General features: G+C 31.7%; 1 protein-coding gene and 1 long non-coding RNA gene across 2 annotated transcripts; one reads left to right on the top strand and one right to left on the bottom strand.

Moving 5' to 3' along the window:
* Positions 1–3,471: 3,471 nt before the first annotated feature.
* Positions 3,472–4,172, bottom strand: LOC124897278. The gene is made up of 2 exons (XR_007054014.1): positions 4,082–4,172; positions 3,472–3,726 (listed from the first exon to the last, which is right to left on the bottom strand). It is a non-coding gene; the product is annotated as an uncharacterized LOC124897278 (long non-coding RNA).
* Positions 4,173–18,626: 14,454 nt separating this feature from the next.
* LOC107865760 lies at positions 18,627–19,241 on the top strand. Its single transcript, XM_016711948.1, has one exon. It carries the CDS (start codon positions 18,627–18,629, stop codon positions 19,239–19,241), a length of 615 nt encoding a protein of 204 aa, XP_016567434.1.
* Positions 19,242–19,601: the final 360 nt, after the last annotated feature.

Below are 19,601 nucleotides of genomic sequence, written 5' to 3'. Positions count from 1 at the left end.
ATTATTTTCATAATAATTTGAAATAATAGACCAATTAATTATTATGGAAATTTATTATGAAATAAATTATTACCATAATAATTTGAAATAATTGATCTTATTTGAACAAATTTGAAACCCCCAAAATCACATAGCCTGAAATTAGACGTAAAATAAGGAGTGTAATAATGGAGCAAAAATTAAACTAAAATAGAGTAAAAATCGGATGGTTTGGGATGTAGGAAATATAAAAGTCTAAAAGGAAGGGATTCAATGTAATTAATATGGAATTTTTGTAACTACTTTTCAAATAAGAGATTTTATGTAATAAGTAAGAGTTACCTTGTGTGTGTGTGTATATATATATATATATATATAAAATCTATATATATAATCTATAATATATTAAAAGTGTGAAGACCCCTAGAAAAGTGATTTGAATTTTTTGCCCTTTTTTAAAAGACTCTTCTTTAGACAAAACTATCTTTTCACTATTTTTAATGTGTTATTTAATTATTTTTTATTATATTAATTAGACTTCCTAAAATATATGGGACTCCTAAAATATATGGTAGGAGAATTAATTAATATTTTCCTTTCTACTAGACTTTCTAAAATATATGGGACTCCTAAAATATATAATAGGAGAATTAATTAATATTTTCCTTTCTACTAGACTTTCTAAAATATATGGAACTCCTAAAATATATGATAGGAGAATTAATTAATATTTTTCTTTCTATTGTTCAATTAGAAAAATACTCTTAAAACAGGACTCTATTAAGAAAATACTTCTAAAAATATTGAGATGTATGTTAAACTAGAGAACAAATCGGTTTGCCTATTGGGAGAATATGATTGATACTCATCTAACTTGATTCGATTGCATGTCTAGATTGGTGGATGTTTGATTTTCTAACCCTCAACTTTTTCACTGTTTTTGTCAGCATAATAGAATTCAATATATGTGTCTATATATATATATATATATATACATACTTTGTTTTCATTCAAAATCATTCTATAGGGTCAAAATTTTCGCGCAAACAAGAATTAGTTAGATCAAAATTGAAGCTTTATGATCACTGTTATATTTTTCTTTTATAGTTTACAGATGCTAGATGAATGTCGGTCAGGTTTGAAATTTTTTTTACGTAAATATTAGGTTTAATTGGATTGTCGTAATATTTCTATTCAGGGGCGGAGCTACATGTAAGTTAGAGAGTTCATCCGAACATTCTTCGACGAAAAATTATACTATATATACATGGTTAAAATTATTTTTCATGTATATATATATAGATGTCGAACCTCCTTCGGTTAGATCGATGTTCACGCGTGAACCCCCTTGCTGAAAATTCTGGCTCCGGCACTGTCTCTATTAGTTTGTTACTTTGTGGTAGTTTATAGTTCGTAGATGAATCTCGATCGACTTTGAGAAATTTTTATGTGTGAAATTTATGTTTAATTGTATTGTTTTGATATCACTTTTATCATATTATTTTATTGTAGTTTACAAGTGATAGATAAATGTTGTCGACTTTGAGGAATTTTTTTATGTAAAGGTTAGGTTTAGTTGTATTATTTTGATATCTCTATTATCGTATTGTTTTGTTATTGTTTACAGGTGATAGATGAATGTCGGCCGACTTTGAGAAAATTTTTGTGAGTAAATATTAGATTTAATTGTATTATTTTTATGTCTTTGTCATTATATGGTTTTGTTGCAATTTACAAATGGTAGATTAATATCGATCGACTTTTTAAAATATTTTTGATAAAGATTAGGTTTAATAAATAAATTCTCCATCTTTACATACTCAAAAGATATTAAATTTAACTATTATATTCATCTTTATTATTTAAACAAATATCCTATTTAGTGTAATATTTGAACTCATTAAATTGAAGTACACGTGCAAGGCGCGTACACCTAAACTAGTATATTAAAAGTGTGAATATCCTTAGAAAAGTGATTTGAACTTTTTACCCTTTATTAAAAGATCGTCCTTTAGACAAAACTATCTTTTCACTATTTTTAATTTATTATTTAATTATTTTTATTATATTAACTAGACTCCTAAAATATATGAGACTCTTAAAATATATGGAAGGAAAATTAATTAATATTTTTCTTTGTATTGATCAATTACAAAAATTCAATGTGTGTATATATATATCTTCTTTGTTTTTATTCAAGTCATTCTTTAGGGTCAAAATTTTCGCTCAGACAAGAATTATTTTTATTAAAATTGAAGTTTTGTGATTACTATTGTATTGTTTTGTGTTAGTTTACAGGTCGTAGATGAATGTCGATTCGCTTTAAGAATTTTTTGTGTAAAAGTTATGTTTAATTGTATTGTCTTAATATCTCTATTAGTTTTATTATTTTGTGATAGTTTACCGATTGTAGATGAATGTTCATTGGCTTGGAGGAATTTTTGTGTGTAAAATTTAAGTTTAATTGTATTGTTTTGATATTTCTTTTATCATATTATTTTGTTATAGTTTACAGATGCTAGATAAATATTGGTCGACTTTGAAATTTTTTTTTAAGTAAATGTTAGATTTGAATGTATTGTTTTGATATCTCTGCTTTGAGAAATTTTTTTTGTGTAAAGTTAGGTTTAGTTGTATTATTTTGAATTTTTCTATTATTGTATTATTTTATTAGAGTTTACAGGTATTAAATAAGTGTTGGACGACCTTGGGAATTTTTTTGTGTAAAGGTTAGATTTAATTATATTATTTTATTGTCTCTAGCATTGTATTATTTTATTGCAGTTTACGGATCGTAGAATTTTTCGTAAAGGTTAAATTTAATTAAATAAATTTTTCATCTTTATATATTTAAAAGATATTGAATTTAATTATTGTATTCGTCTTTATTATTTTTATAAATTTTTTATTTAGTGTAATATTTGAACTCATTAAAGTGAGGCACACGCGCGAGGCGCGTGCAGCTAAACTAGTATATATATATATGTGTGTGTAATTTTTCCAAATAAAATAGGCTTAATGATCAGAAGACTCAACCGAATTGTTAGTTGTTAGTGCCCCAGACACTTCTCTCTTCTGATTAAACCCTTGCATCATGTTTACTCTTTCTTGTAGTTAACTCATTAGTACATTAAACTTCACAATTGCTGATATCTCAACTATAGCAAAAATTGGAATTTGAATTAGATAGTCAATCCAACAAGTCTATGAAAATAATATCTGGATTCAAATTCTGTATTACTCATACGACCACATATACTAGTTGAGATTGGTTGTTGAAAAACCTATGTCCATTCCAACTTATTTATTCTCTTTTGGTTTTAACACTAAACAATCAGTTCTTAATACCATTTAGGGGTCCTTCAAAATTCCAGATTTTTTAAAACCCTTAAACATAATTGGTTCGAAGAAATTAATTGATGATAAAATATATCGCGCAAATAAAATCAAGTCAGAAGGAATAAACTAAACCATTATCCAACATGATCAATATGAAAATAAGGAACCTTTATTGAACCTTATGACATGGAAAAACATAAATGATGGTTCAATTTATTTGCACATGAATAACAAACATAAATCAGTTTTGCTCAGTCTTGTGAATGCTTTTTATTCCATAACTAGCTGGTGGAGCTCGACAGACGCATAGATGTTTTATCAAGTCACATTCGGGATGTGAGTCTATGCATCTCACAACCTTAACACAATCGGCATCTCTAGTGCATCCTGTCGCATGGCTTCCTAGTCCTAGCAATGTTGACGTTGTGGAATATAAGTTAGTGACGTATGCAAGATTTTTAACAAGCGATGTAAACATATGAAAATGTGAACAAATGCATATATACATGGAGTTTTGTTCTATGTAATGAAAACACAAATATATTTTTATTATTTACAATTAGATCAATTCAATGGTACGTAATTGTATGTAACTCTATTAACGTACAATAAATGATAAGAGGCATGCTATGACAAGTCAAATTGCCAGATAATATAATTGTATTGTGAATGCATATAACTTAAATTTTATTCATAATATCAAAAGGACACATAAATTGCTAAAACTTGTCTAGAAAAGTTGCTAGATAGGAGAAATGCTTACCTAACAAAATAAGCAAAATTGAGACCAAGAAAATCTTGAAGAATGTTGCCTTCTCCATTCTCTTCAATGTTTTTTGTGGTAGCACAAGAGTCTATTTGATTGTTATTATTGATTTTAATTGTCACTCTTAACCAATGCATTTATAGGGAAGCAAAAGTTGATAGATAAATTTTACTCCCTTCGTTTAAAAAAAAAATGATCTACTTTGACTTGACACAAAGTTAAAGAAAATAAAAAAACTTGTGAATCTTATGGTCTTAAATTAAAGGTGTGTCAAATGTACCAAAATGTCCTTTAATCTTGTGGTTCTAAACATGACATGTGAAAAGTTATAATTAAAGTATTACCAAAATAAGGAAAGAGATCATTCTTTTTTAAATGGACTAAAAAGGAAAAACAGGAGGAAGTAGTAACTAATATGAACAATTTTATCTCATTCCCATAAATAGAATTAAGGAAATAAATCTAAGATTAAGGTAAGACAAGATTAGCTCTAATGTGGAATGGTCAAACAACATTATTTCCTACCCATAAATCTGCAAACTAATTTAAGGAAAATTTTAAAATGGATAAGGCACAACCAACACTAGTTGTTTGAGGCCCCATTTACTTATCTTTCTTCTCAATTCATTTTTTTTCCTTTTTGTTTATTTTTTTAATCATTAATAATTAAAATTATTATTAATATTGCTATCATAGTTAAATAATTATTTAAGGTATTAGTAGTCAGATCTTTCAATATCAGAAAATTAAGAAAATATTTTCGTTAGAAATTTTTAATATATTATTCTCTAAAATAAAAAACTGACAAAAATGCAACAAAAAAATTGCAACCTCTGAATGTTACAGTGGGGCCCTACTATAGTATACAGTTGTTTACATCATATGAGTCTAAATTTAAATGTCTAAATAAAAAAATAATATCAACTTTAAATATCTATCGATCAGTTCAACCTCATAACAATCATAAAACTCATGCTTTCTTTGTAAACCCTCAATATAAGTGTAATTTAATAACACATAACAATATTTCACTTTCTTTTATAATTTTTTTATACATAAATTTATTATGTTTGTATTAGAAATTTATTTTATTAAACTAATATCATTAATTATGTCTTGAAAAATTAAATTTAATTACGAGTATCTTATGTAGTTATATAATAATTAAAATAATATTAAAAATAATATTAATTTTTATTTATTAAAATAAATAAATTAAAAGAAAAATTATTATTGACAGATCAAATAAAATCAAACTAAGGTAGTAATAAAATTGGTTTAAAAATAGATAAAAACAAAAAAATGTGAAAGAGGGAAAAGAAAGCGAGGAAAGTGGAAAGATGAATTGAGGAAAAGAGATAAATAGTGGTGACATCGATTTAATTTCTTGACTGAAGTATAACAAAGTGCTGCGAAATATAAATAATAGAAACTGATCGATTTAAAAAAATAAAAAAAACTCAAATATAAAATGCGGAAGTATTGTTACAAAAATAAAATAAGTCAAACTTATGAAAGAAATATGAAGAAATGAAGGGAGATAGACATTTGCTGACACTATGAACCCACATAAACACTTGTCAATAAATAAATAGTGCCTCGCACAGCTAGTGTTGGTTGTGTCTCGTTCATATTAATTTGGGAAAGTAAGTTAATTTGCCTTTTGTCGTTTGAGAAGTAATCAAAATTCAATATTGTTTATACTCCATCTATTCCATATTCACTTAAATTATGAGCCTATTTTTAATCTTTATATTAACTTAATTATTTAATTTCAGGAGTGTTGTTGGAAATTTCTTCCATTTTTATCATGCATTTATATTTTATCTAATTTATGTCTTAAATTTTTTCCTTTAATAAGCGTGCATAATAAATTAAGTTAATGTGGACTAGATAGAGTACTAAAATCCTTTATTGTTGAAACATGACATCAAAAATGATTCCACTGAATTAAATTGGTTCATGAATTTATAAAATGGTGAGAATTCTTTGTATCTCTGATTTCAGATCAGGATTTGAATTGATATCCTAACATTTATTTATTAATGACTTCTTCCTTTTTATTTTATGGTAACCAGTTTTATTGATTGAATTTCACTTTACCTTTTTACTATTTATGGGTTGAGAAATGATATTCCTTCCACATGTTAAAGAGAAACGATAACTTCCTTATACAATTTTTTTCGGTGAATTTTTTCTTTTGTTGAATAAATTTTTTTCTCATTTTCTAAAATTAAAATATAAAAATTTATAACTTCTGTTATTGTCTCATTTTGTACGTATGAATACTTACACCCCAATGTTTTCCAATTCTCCTATTTCATAAGAATTTCTAAGATTTCCATATAAGAGTTTAATTCTGCATATTTTCTTCAATTTGTATAAGAATTTTTTTTCCTCTTTTGCATAAATTTTAGTAATGATATAAAAATAATAGAAAAATATTTAATTTTTACAGGTAGCAAAAAAGACGAAATGCCCTATTGAGCTCGAAGGACATAAGAAATCTTCATATGAAATATTTTTGAACGAATTTGCATCTATTTGAAGCAAATAAAAAGACATCCAAAAAACTATCGTTTGGTTTGAAAAAAAAGTTATGCTAGGATTAGTTATGTTAGGATAAGTTATACGCATGACATTAGTAGTCATGAGAGTAGTTATACTGTTATTATTTTTTTGTGGTTGTTTGGTTGTTGGTACTAAAAATAATATGTATTGCATTCTTTCGAAGAATAGATAGTTTATTTACAAAAATACCCTTAACCTTATTTAATTTAATTATTTTTCTTCATATTAAACCATACAAAAGAAATTGAAATTATTTCTTTTTTAACTTTAGTAGTTTCTTTTTCCTAAAAATACATGTTAAAAAATTTATTTTGATATTAATTAAAAGTGTATGAAGTTTTAATATTTTATTTTAAATTATTTATTCTGTCCTAAATTCTATAAAATGTTGATAATTTCACTTTTTGTTAAAAACATTCATCATCAAAAAATGTGAAAAAGAATTACTCTCATTTTTCATTATTTAGTATCATTAATCTTTGGAGAGTTAAATTATATTTTTAAAAAAATTAAATTTCAAACAGTTTTAGCTATATATGTATATATATATATATATATAAATTATTTAATAATTAATCATGTACTAAGGTAGAAAGGGAATGTCAAAATACTTTAATTACTCGTTCATAATAAATTTGTTAGGAAAAATGAAAATTTGAAGTAAGATTAATAAATATTTCTACAACCCTTGGATTAATTTTGAATTTCATTGTATAAATAATTTTTATGGTGTCACTATCATTTTCCCATAACTCATCACTTTTGTTGCATTTAATAAACTCATACAATTGTTCAAATTAATTAAAATGAATAAAAATTTGTAGAGTAATTAAAATTTAAATTAGGGATAAAATTGACAAAAAAAATTTGATGTGAGGACTATCAAAATTTTACATTTCTCTCATATATAGTAGTAAAGTAACGGAATATATATATATATATATATATATATATATATATATATATATATATATGAAAAGTGATAAATTGGAGGTTTATTTTGTCATTTATGGCTTTATCCCAAGTTAAATAATGTTGGGATTATTTATAAGGCAAAATTCAAAAATGGCATATTTAAGGCCCTAATTATTAGTTTTATAGAAATAGTTTCGTAATTACATTTTGTAGCAACGTGTATGTTGTATTTTTAAAAAATGTTGCTATAAAAATACATGTACAACTAATTTTACTTTCCTTAAATAACTGAAATTGGTTGAGATAAATATGGTATAATTACCAGTTAATTAAATTTGTAGATTCATTTTTCATTAAAACAACTTCAATCACGTAATTTTTGTTATAGCTTAACAACAGTAAACAAATTTCAAATTTCAGTTTTCTCCATTAACAAGTTCATCTGAAAAAAATTAGCAAAATCAAAATCTGTTGTTCGTTTTTCTGAGCAATTTCTTCTAATTTGACAGTATCTTCTTTGAAATCAACAACAATTTCAAAATGAAGCATTAATTTATTTGAATCAAATTCAATTGTAGATTCTTCAGTTCAATTTGTTCGAATTCAACTATCAGTTGCAAATTCAACCATTACTGTTGTTTAAGGTACGTAATCATTAATGTTTTTTTGGTTCAATTTGTTGTTTCTACCATTACTGATGCTCCTATCTAGTTTTTTGTTGTAGCCGTTAAAATTTTTATGAAAATTTTATAAACGAAATTCGAGTTATAAGTAATGCAGGAGTAAATTCAACATACATAACAAAAACCTTCGGAATTCAACTATTTGTTGGAAAATTTCAGTTTAGAAGTTGTTTCAGGTATTAAAATTTCAGTATTCAACTATTTATTTGAGGATCATTTGTTGTTATTTTGATCGGTTTAACCGATTATTTTCGATTATTGTATAATCGATTATGAACATAATTTAAACAAATTTCAATTTCAATTTTATTAAATTATTTTCTGAAACCCTAGATGAATAAATGATCGAATTCAGCTGTTGAATGTGATGAAATTCTATTGACACATATCAAAATATAAATTAGGTATGCTCCAGATGTATTTTTGTTATGTTTAATGTTAACACTGCATATGTATTTTTGATATGCTTAATGTTAACATTGCATATGTATTTTTGTTTTGCTTGTCGGAATTTGAGAGTATAACTGTATATATGAAAATATATTTTATATATGTTTTACTTCCGTTCGATTCAGTAGTTTCTATATTTGGTTGAAAACTTTAGCTATGTTTGTATTTTACTTTAAACAAATTTTATTTAAATGTATATTTTGAATGGAGATGTTGGCTGTGTAACTTTGATTACCCTTAAAGCTGAAAAGTGTGTGTTTTAACAAATTACATTTTGACATATATGTATATTTGTTTATTTTTGGTTAAATCAAGTAGAAATGAGAAGCATATCAGTCCTTGTGAAGCACTCTGGTCGATGGACATATGAAAAAAACTTCGAAGAATATGTCACTGATGTTATACTGTTGAGCACATCAACAACATTTGTTGAGCTACACAATATTTTGACATCTCACTTAAGTGTGGATTTAACCAGCAAACGTATTCTAGTGGAATATCAAATCACTGCTAATGTAGAGCAGATAGAAATACATAATGATATGGGTTTAAAGGTGTTTATTTTTTAGAAAAAACAGATACAAGACATGAATTGTATTCCTTTATATGTAAGCATTTTGGAGAAAGTTATAGGGAGCAACGTGGCAAGTTCATCTATATATGTTGCTGAAAGAATAATCAACTGTGACAACTTACAAATAGTGATAAATGTAACAAATGAAAGAGCTTTGGTGGTTTCTGAAGATACACAAGCATTAATTGTATTTGAAATGGATACTGTTGAGGTGATTATCTCAAACCCACATCACAATCATGTTGAGAAAGACCAGGTTTACTTGACAATTTTTTTTAAAGTCAGACATGAAGGACTATTCAATTAGGGGGAAGTTTCAAACGCAGAGTAAAAAGTCAAGTAAGAAAATGTACGTACATTCTATATCACTCTGTTCTTGTTTAATATTAGTTTGGATATGCATTTTGAATGTATTAAATTATATTGGATGCAGTTATACATAGTTTGGATATACCTCATTATAATCAATTCCCTCTAAGCATAGCCTTTAGCCACCAATCTTGCCTTGTAGCGAATATCTTCTTTGTCAGGAAATACTTCTTTCTTTGCAAATACCCATTTGCACCCAACTGCCTTTTTGTCTTTCGGTAGTTGTGTCAGTTTTCATGTCTCGTTCTTCTTAAGCGATTAGACTTTCTCTTCCATTGCACCTGCCCAATTGCCACTTTCTATGCTTCGAATGGCCTCTGCGTAGGTGGATGAAACATCTTCATCAGTAACTGAAAGTGCATAAGCTACCATGTCAGTGAAACGAGCAGGCTTCTGAATTTTTCGTCTCTATCTTCTAACTGCAATTGGTTATGATTGCTGTAGAGGTTCTTGGGTTAGAACCTCTTCCTCATCTGACTCTTCTTTTTTTATAGTAGAGTCAGTGGTGGTGCTTCGTGCTGGGGTCACCACTGTTTGCTCAAACTCCACCTGCTTTGGATTAAACTCCTCCTTCTTCATAGTACAATCAGCTTTCTCTGCATTTACCTTGTTCAACATGGCAGATTCATCAAAGGTAATATCTCTGCTAATAATCGTCTTTTTTGCCTCAAGACATCACAAACGGTATCCCTTCACTACAGCATTGAAGCCCATGAAAAGAGCCTTCTTTTCTCATGGATCCAACTTTGATTCAATCACATGATAATATGCAATAGAACAAAAAATATACAAAGTATCATAATCAGTTACAGGTTTTCCAGACCATACTTCTAATGGAGTTTTGCCACCTATAGCAGATGATGGCAAACGATTGATGAGATATTGAGCGTACGTCACAGCCTCAACCCAAAATTTTCTGCCTAACCCAACATTAGACAACATACAACAAACTTTCTCCACAAGTGTCTTGTTCATACGCTCTGACACCCCATTCTGTTGCGGTGTTTTTCTAATAGTGAAGTGTCGGTCTATGCCACAGTCTTGGCATACATTCAAGAATAGATCATTCTTGTATTCTCCTCCGTTGTCTGTTCGGAGAACCTTGATCTTTCTCCCTGTCTGGTTTTCAACTTGAGCTTTCCACTTAAGGAAAATTTCAAGCACTTTATCCTTATTCTTTATAGTAAACACCCAAACTCTCCTGGAAAAATCATCAACAAAGGTGACAAAATAATGCCTACCTCCAATGGACGGAGGTTTGGCAGGTCCCCACACATCTGAGTGCATATAATCTAAAATACCCTTGGTATTATGAATTGTAGTGCCAAACTTCACTCTTCATTGCTTTCCCAGAACACAATGTTCACAAATTCAAGTTTGCAAGTCTTTGTACCTTTCAACAATCCTTCTTGGAAAGAATTTGCAAGGACTTTTCAGCAGCATGTCCCAACCGCATATGCCACAGCTTCGTTGCCTCAACATCCTTCTTGGTGCTAGAAGTTACTTCTGTTACTGTTCCTAACACTGTACTACCTTGGTAGTAGTACAATTGTTCTTCCTCACGGCTTTCAAAATCACCAATGCTCCTGAAGTTGCTTTAAGAACTCCATCTCATATCGTTACAACTAGGCCTTTAGATTTAAGAGCCCCCACTGAGATAAGGTTCTTATTCAGCTTTGGCACGTACCATATATCCCTCAAAATTTTGGTGGATCCATTATGATTCCGTAGCTTGATCTAACCTATCCCAGTTGTTTTACATGGATTATCATTACCTATGTAAACAACTCCACCATTGAGTTTCTGAAATTCAAAGAACTATTCCCGAACGGGACACATATGATAGGTACATGTTGAATCCAATAGCCACTCATCTGGATGAGATGATGTTAAAGGCATAACAACTAAGGAAAAATCTGATTCTGCATCACTTTTGCATTCTGCAACATTTGCATCTTGCGGATCTTGCAGAATCTTCTCTTTCTTTTTCAACTTCGGACACTCTTTCTTCTAGTGCCTTTTCTCATGACAGAAAGCACACTCATCTTTGGCAATGGCTCGGCCCTTTAATTTGGACCTTCCTCTTCTTCCCTTAGTTTGTCTTTGCTGATGACCCCTTGCCACCAATGCTTTTTCAGACGTGGTTGATTTGGTTTTCATCTTATCTTGCTTTCTCAATTCATGACTATATAAAGCAGAAAAAACTGCATCTAACGACACATTCTCCTTCCCATGAAGTAACGTAGTAACCAAATGTTCAAATTCATCGGGAAGAGATGATAACAACATCAAAGCCAAATTCTTATCCTCAAATTTCATATCTAAATTCAACAGGTCTACTGCTAATTGATTAAACATAGTGACGTGTCCATTCATAGTAGTACCTTGTTGATAATCAAATAAAAATAATCTTTTCTTCATAAGGAGTTTGTTCTGACCACTCTTTTCCAGAAACTTGTCCTCCAACGCCTTCCATAATTTGTGTGCAGAAGTCTCATTTTTGAAAGCATACTTCTGCTTTATGGACAGGCATGATCGAATTGCTCCACACACCAACCGATTTATGATGTTCCAATCTCTTTCTTCTACCTCTTCTAGTTTCTTTTCCTCAATAGCAATATCAAGACCCTGCTGGAAAAGAGAATCCAAAACCTTTCCTTGCCACATCCCGAAATGGCTAGTACCATAAAATATTTTCACCGCCAACTTTAGACGAGACAGCGGGAAACTCGACCATGATGATGAGGAGCCCAATTCCCCCGGCGTAGTAAGATCCTTCATTTTTTGATCTTTATTTGCCATTATAGACTCATTAAAAAATATTCAATATTACAACAACTGCAAACAACCCAGGAGGACCAAAATAATTCTTTTCTGATGTGGAAGATCAAGCAGAGTTGCAACCACAGAGCATACTCAGACAGAACCTTATCCTAACCAATAGGACCAAAATAATTCTTTTCTGATATGGAAGATCAAGCAGAGTTGCAACCACAGAACATACTCAGACAGAACCTTAGCGTATGATACAAGACTAACAAGGAAGGCACAAAAAATACTCCAAATCAGTCCATAAATCTTAAGGATTCGAGGACCAAGATGGAGACCACTCTTGGATTCACTACCAACAATAAAATTAAAAGATATAGTGGTGTATTTGACACCAAATCAGCAGTCCAAACTAAGATTAACCACAATATATGATGAACAAGAAGACACAAGATTCAAATTTAACAATAACAACAAGAACACAAGATTACAAAACAACAATAAACAAGATTATATGAAGGTAAAAGGATAGATAGATAGACCACGTGAAGGTATAATCTTAAGAACCCAAGAATGGACAATCTTAGACCCTTAACACTACACACAACAATAAGCCTGTCTCTTACAAAGATACAAGTTTGGATTTCGCCTCCTAAGCATCAATGTTTCCAAGCAAACACAATCACTAGTGATTCCATACTAGATCTTGCCTAGTTTCGATTGGTGTCTTTTCCAAGCCCTAACTGTGGTGTTCCAATTCTTACAAGACTTACAATAATATCCCAAAAACCTCATAATGGAAGCCCTAGCATGTTACTTATATAGTTATTACAAAATGAAAGCTAAAAATAACCAAAAGGCCCTTAAGTGATGGGCTCCCATCAAGTGTAGTGTTTGGACTATTTTAGGTGCATAATTAGGTCATCTTTGGCTCTTTAATTGAACACACCAAGTCTCAGATCTAACACGCACTCTCATAAATCCATGTCTGGGATTATTTTTGTATCATCCTCTCTATCTTGAGAGGAATTTTCCCACAAATTCACGGCACAAAATAGCCCACAAAAATATGAAACGGCACAAAACAGTCTGTAAAATAGAAGGAACCCGAGAGCTCAATACAACAAGTCTCGGTCAACAACTTCATTTTGCACCTCGGCTTCCTCTCCATCTTAAGACTTGCCTTCAATCTCACCCGAATCAATTTTCCTTCCATGATAGAAGCATCATTGTAGACTCCATGTACCTCACGTTCCTTTCTACTATGTTCCTCTTCTTGGATGTGTCGATTTTTGGAAAGGGAATTTTTGGTTGAGAGGCTCGATTTGGTAACGTGGAGCTTCGGTTGTGGAGCTTGGATGGGAGGAAATTAGCTTCTAAGTCCTCCTTGTTGGACTTGATCAATTTGCGGGGGAAGTATTCTATCTTTTTCTCGGTTTAGAGGGGTATTTGAAGCTTGGCTTGTGGCATTATGTGGTGGTATTAGAGGATTGGTCATTGGAAGTAATGTTTTGGGAGTAAAAGCACGAGAGTTCCTTCGACTCTCCATTAGGTCCAACCTCTCACTCATAGTTACCATATTCGAGTCAATTTTTTCAAGATCCGCATTTGCCCTAGCAAGGTCTCGGGACAAAGCATCAAGGAGGGCCAAAATGGTTTCCATTATGGCCAAGAAGTTACCTACAAAACAACAAATAAGTTAGTTGTACAAGAATGGTCCTCACACTCCCTCTCTATTGTTTTGTCTCTCAGATTATTTTTCCTCACTTTGATCTCACAAGTGTCATAACCTTGCTTGTACTCCCTGAGGCAGTGAGAGGTGGACCAAGTATTACAACGACTTAAAATAATAAGACACACAAAGGAACGTATACACGAAGGACGGTTTCAAAACTAACTTACAATCTAAAACTAGCTTGTAAGTTAGTAATGAAATTAGCAAAGGAAACCAAAAAAACAACACAATGAAACTAGAAGATCAAATTTTGAGATTAAAATTTTCATATGAATAGTAACTTGGGTGACATGGCAGCATACCATTGGTCACGGCCCCACAATTAGTCACTAGTTGAAGTTTACAAACTTTAGTTACTATGTAATGGAAACAATTAGTTTTGGATGGAAAATATATGTCTTAAATCTCCTTTAAGTCTAATGCTCAAAAGACAAGACTTGACTTTGTACAATTCCCACAAAACAAGGTCCCTAAATAAGGAAAGTGGTTGAAAAGTAGATGTCAAGAAAGTGATGGCTCAAGTCTTCTCACAAACAACTTTACAACTAGTAGGTTCACCTTTTTGAATCTATGTTACACTTTTGGTTGTCTTAAGTTGTGAGATGAGATGAAGAAAAAGATGAACACCACAACAACCTTCAAGAACACATCAACAACAAAACAACAATGTCCACTCCATGGCAAACATCAACACACATCACAACCAATTTTAGTGTCAACACACAACCAAAGTTCTTTTTGATGTTGTATTTCGATTTTAGCAAGGGTGAAGGTTGTAATGAATGTCAAGAACTCTACAACAACTTTATCAAGAGCAACAACAACACCAACAACTTCCAACCAAGACTATAACAACAAGTTCGCACGGCCAAGAACAACAACCTCAACACACGGCCATGGTCTTGTTCACAATAACAATATCAATTTTTTTAAAGCTCACATCTAGATCGACTCAAAGTGTTAATGGACAAGAATACTCACACTTGAAACAACAACACAAGCAAAATAAATCCTAGACTTAGACGCACAATATTCGGCCAAGATACAACAATAAGTTCAACTTCTCGGCCAAGATCTCAAGCTCAAGAACACATTTTTTTTTATTTTCTTAGAAAGAAAGCCCAAGATTGGTATTGTAAGAACAAAACCAAAGATGACTTTGACACCAAATGATATGGAACAAACAAGGGAACACGGAATCACACCCCAAAACAGTCCACAAATTACAATAAATCATGGACCAAATGGAGACCTCTCTCGGATTCACTATTTAGAACAAGAAAGAAGAGGATACAAGGTGTTAATACACCAAAACAACCATCCAATAACAATTTTAGCAACACAAGATGAAGCTCCACAATATTACAATATCAATAAAAACAAACGGGTTACATTAACAACACAAGAAGCCGAAACTAAAACAAGATACAAGATAGGTAGTTAGACAAGTGTTGTGTGAAGTTTTAAAGGTCCAAGAGTGGAATATGATCTTGCATTGTTAAGACTACATAAACACTTGTCTAACTACCTATCTTGTATCTTGTTTTAGTTTTGGCTTCTTGTGTTGTTAATTAACCCGTTTGTTTTTGTTGCTATTGTAATATTGTGGAGCTTCATCTTGTGTTGCTAAACTTTTTTTTGGATGGCTATTTTGGTGCATTAACACCTTGTATCCTCTTCTTTCTTATTCTAGATAGTGAATCTGAGAGAGGTCTCCATTTGGTCCAAGATTTGTTGTGATTTGTGGACTGTTTTGGGGTGTGATTTCGTATTTCCTTGTTTGTTCCGTATCATTCCAAATGATACAAGACTAATAAAGAAGGAACGAAAAATACTCCAAATCAATCCACAAATCTTAAAGATTCGAGGACCAAGATGGAGACCACTCTTGGATTCACTACCAACAATAAGATTACAAGATATAGTGGTGTATTTGACACCAAATCAGCAGTCCAAACTAAGATTAGCCACAATATATGATGAACAAGAAGACACAAGATTCGAATTTAACAATAACAACAAGAACACAATATTACGACACAACAATAAACAAGATTACATGAAGGTAAAATGATAGATAAATAGACCACATAAAGGTATAATCTTAAGAACCCAAGAATGGACAATCTTAGACCCTTAACACTACACACAACAATAAACCTATCTCTTACAAAGATACAAATTCGGATTTCGCCTCCCAAGCATCAATGTTTCCAAGCAAACACAATCACTAGTGATTCCACACTAGATCTTGCCCTAGTTTCGGTTGGTGGCTTTTTCAAGCCCTAACTATGGTGTTTCAATTCTTACAAGACTTACAATAATATCCCAAAAACCTCCTAATGGAAACCCTAGCATGTTACTTATATAGTTATTACAAAATAAAAGCTACAAATGACCAAAAGGCCCTTAAGTGATAGGCTCCCATCAAGTGTAGTCCAAGTGTAGTGTTTGGACTATTTTAGGTGCATAATTAGGTCCTCTTTGGCTCTTCAATTGAACACACCAAGTCTCAGATCCAACACACACTCTCATAAATCCGTGTCCGGGATTATTCTTGTATCAGAGTAGGATAAACCTTGGGTTCAAAAGGACCAAAGGAATTCTTTTTTGATGTGTAAGATCAGACAAAAGCATACTCAGATAGAACCTTGACTCTAATATTATTAGTTGGGAAAATCGGGTAATTTTTCCACTACAACAAAACAACAAACCAAAAATTACCCGACAAATAATATTGAATACTAAAAAGCGACAAATAATATTGAATACTAAAAAGAAAGACACCAGAAATTTGATAACAAGCAGCCAACATTTTCTTATTAATTGTAGGAGAAGAGAACAATTTGGGATGATTCAAATGGGAGGAGGAAGAGTTTTTTTATAGCTCTAAACCTCCTCCCCAAATGGTAAAATACCGATGTGGGATAAAATGAGCCAACAAACAACAAAAAATAGAATGAATATAAATTAGAATGAATATAAATAAAGGGCATACACGGGAAGAGGTTGGCACTATGGGCAAATCAAGCGATTAGAAGAGCAAATAAGCATGAATATTTTTCTACTATAAACTTCTGCTGTTGAGCTGCTGATATTGAAAATAAAACTAAGATGGTAAAGAGTATGAGACACTTTTCTCATTTTAGATCCCTCAGTTCTCCTCAATGATGACCATTCTTTCACAATTTTTATGCTGCATCTTTCGTATCATCTCCTCTACAGATGTGAAAAGCATGGTCTCTGCTGGCTTGGCTACAATAGCATCTTGCAAATTTGATCTTGAAAGTGCAGTTTATGGGAGAAAACCAATGAAAATTTTATGCATTGGGCATGGTGGAGGAAGCATTCCATTGTTTTTGGCAAGTAAAATCCAAGGTTCGGTCTCAATGATGTTTGTCCTACCTGTTCTCCCTTTTAAGTCTGAATTTGAGCATTCTTTTGGTTGGTGATGTGTCATTTGTATAATGTCTGAATGGGAAAGCATTGTACAAACCCTTCTTATTGGTGGATATAATATTAAACACACATTTTTGTTTTCCTCTCGACATAAAATCTCATCTTGAAAGAAAGTATTGGGGCATATAATTTGACATGAACGTTATGCAGCCAGAGATGATACAGGAAACTCACGATTTTATGTTTCTTGTATTGTAGTTGGTACTCTGAGCTGACTCTAATATAATACTGACTGAATTTTTTCAAATTATAAAGGAATTTGTTTGCATAGAAGATGTACAGGATGCAAATTGAAGAATAAATGATAGAATAGTGTCTTTTAACCTGACTAGTGGTTGTGGTTTGTTTCTGAAGGCTTTGTTTGGATTATATGGAGGACATCATGAAGGATTTGGTCTCTGTGTCATACAGAAAATTCTTTGCAGTAGTTTTGGTTTGGTTCTTGGAAACAGCCGCTGGTAGAAATGTGAGGTCAGACTGCGTACAATACGCCCATGTGGTGGGCCCTTCTCCGAACCCTGTGCATAGCGGAACCTTTTAGTGCACCGGGCTGCCCTTTAGTTTTTGTTTGGTTCACATGGATGGGGGTAAATGATGGAGGACAAACTGTTTGTTCCTAATAGTAGAACCCTGTTATCCAAACATTTAAAAGTCCATAGTGGTCTTCGGACTTTTCAAAATATGCTTGTATAGTGGACCCCTTGGAAAGCTTGTATTAGCCTAGAATAAATATAAATATCAGATTACCTAGAAGAGAAACAATGATGTTCTCTGCTTTTAAATCCCATTCTCATGTTTACTTCGTTGGATTCAGTTTTTGTTGATAGTTATTTGAACTTGTTCTCTGCTTTTAAATCCTATTCTCATGTTTACTTCGTAGGTAGATTCTTGTTGTTTTGGCGTACTAATATTCGCCCAGCTATCTATTTGGAAATAACTGCTGCAATGTATCAGGTGCTGAAGTACACATAGCTGACTGAAATCGACCTTGTGGTTATCTCAGCCTCAGTCCAAGCAATGGGGTTCCCATCGTACTCAATTATGACCCCATCTGGTAGTCATGCATACCCAATTCCTGATCCTATTGAAGAAGTTCTATGGAAAGGCATTCATGAGAGGATTCAATTACACGAATCAGATGCTGAGAAATTCCTCCTAGAGAACAAGAATCTTTACGATCTTGTTTTCATCGATGCATATGATGGGGAAGACATCTTTCCTCACGCGTTATGGGATACAGAGTCTCCATTCCTCAATGCTCTCGCGGACCAACTTCACCACGAGCATGGAACCATTGTCGTAAACCTTCACTCAGATGTAGACTTCAGGGATGCTGATTTCAATCCGCTTGGTGCCCACCTCTTGCCAATGGGGAAGTATATTTCGAAAGTGTGCAGATCATATAACGAAGTTTTGTTAGGGAGTAAGAGTTCCTATAATGGTCTGGCTTATGTAGTTTCTGTGCCATGGGTATGTAATACATCACTAGTTGTGTGTAGAGGTTTAGGGAAATCTAATAGGGATATGGTTATGAAGACTATCATGTCTAGAGCCCTAGTTGTTGAGAATATTCTTGACTTGCCATTTTCTTGTTTGCAATATCTGAAACGAGGTTTTACTTTGGTGAACTAATATGAATTGAAGTGTTTTGCCTTCTCTTCAAAGATGTCAATATTAACTCATTGTATTAAGAATGGAGCTTGTTGCACCCTAGGGTGTGGCCTAAAGGTCAATGACGTGGGTTGAGCACCATGTAGTCTCAGGTTCAATTCTAGCAGAGAGGTGATTGCTTCCTATCTGTTCTAGGCTTGGTAGAAAGAGTTACTTGATACCTCAAGGTGGCCAAAGTTGAACAATTAAGGGAAAAAGAGAACTTGGGTGATCCTTTTCAATATGCCTAAGCTATGATAAAGTTATACTATTCATATAATAGTAGTAGATAGCAAATGATGGATGAATTGATTGAGGTGCAGGTAAATTGGTCCGAATACA

This window comes from Capsicum annuum, chromosome 3 (assembly GCF_002878395.1).
Source record: "Capsicum annuum cultivar UCD-10X-F1 chromosome 3, UCD10Xv1.1, whole genome shotgun sequence".
NCBI classification, from domain to species: domain Eukaryota; kingdom Viridiplantae; phylum Streptophyta; class Magnoliopsida; order Solanales; family Solanaceae; genus Capsicum; species Capsicum annuum.
Note: the sequence above shows the minus strand (reverse complement) of the source record. Positions and strands in the feature narration are given on the sequence as shown.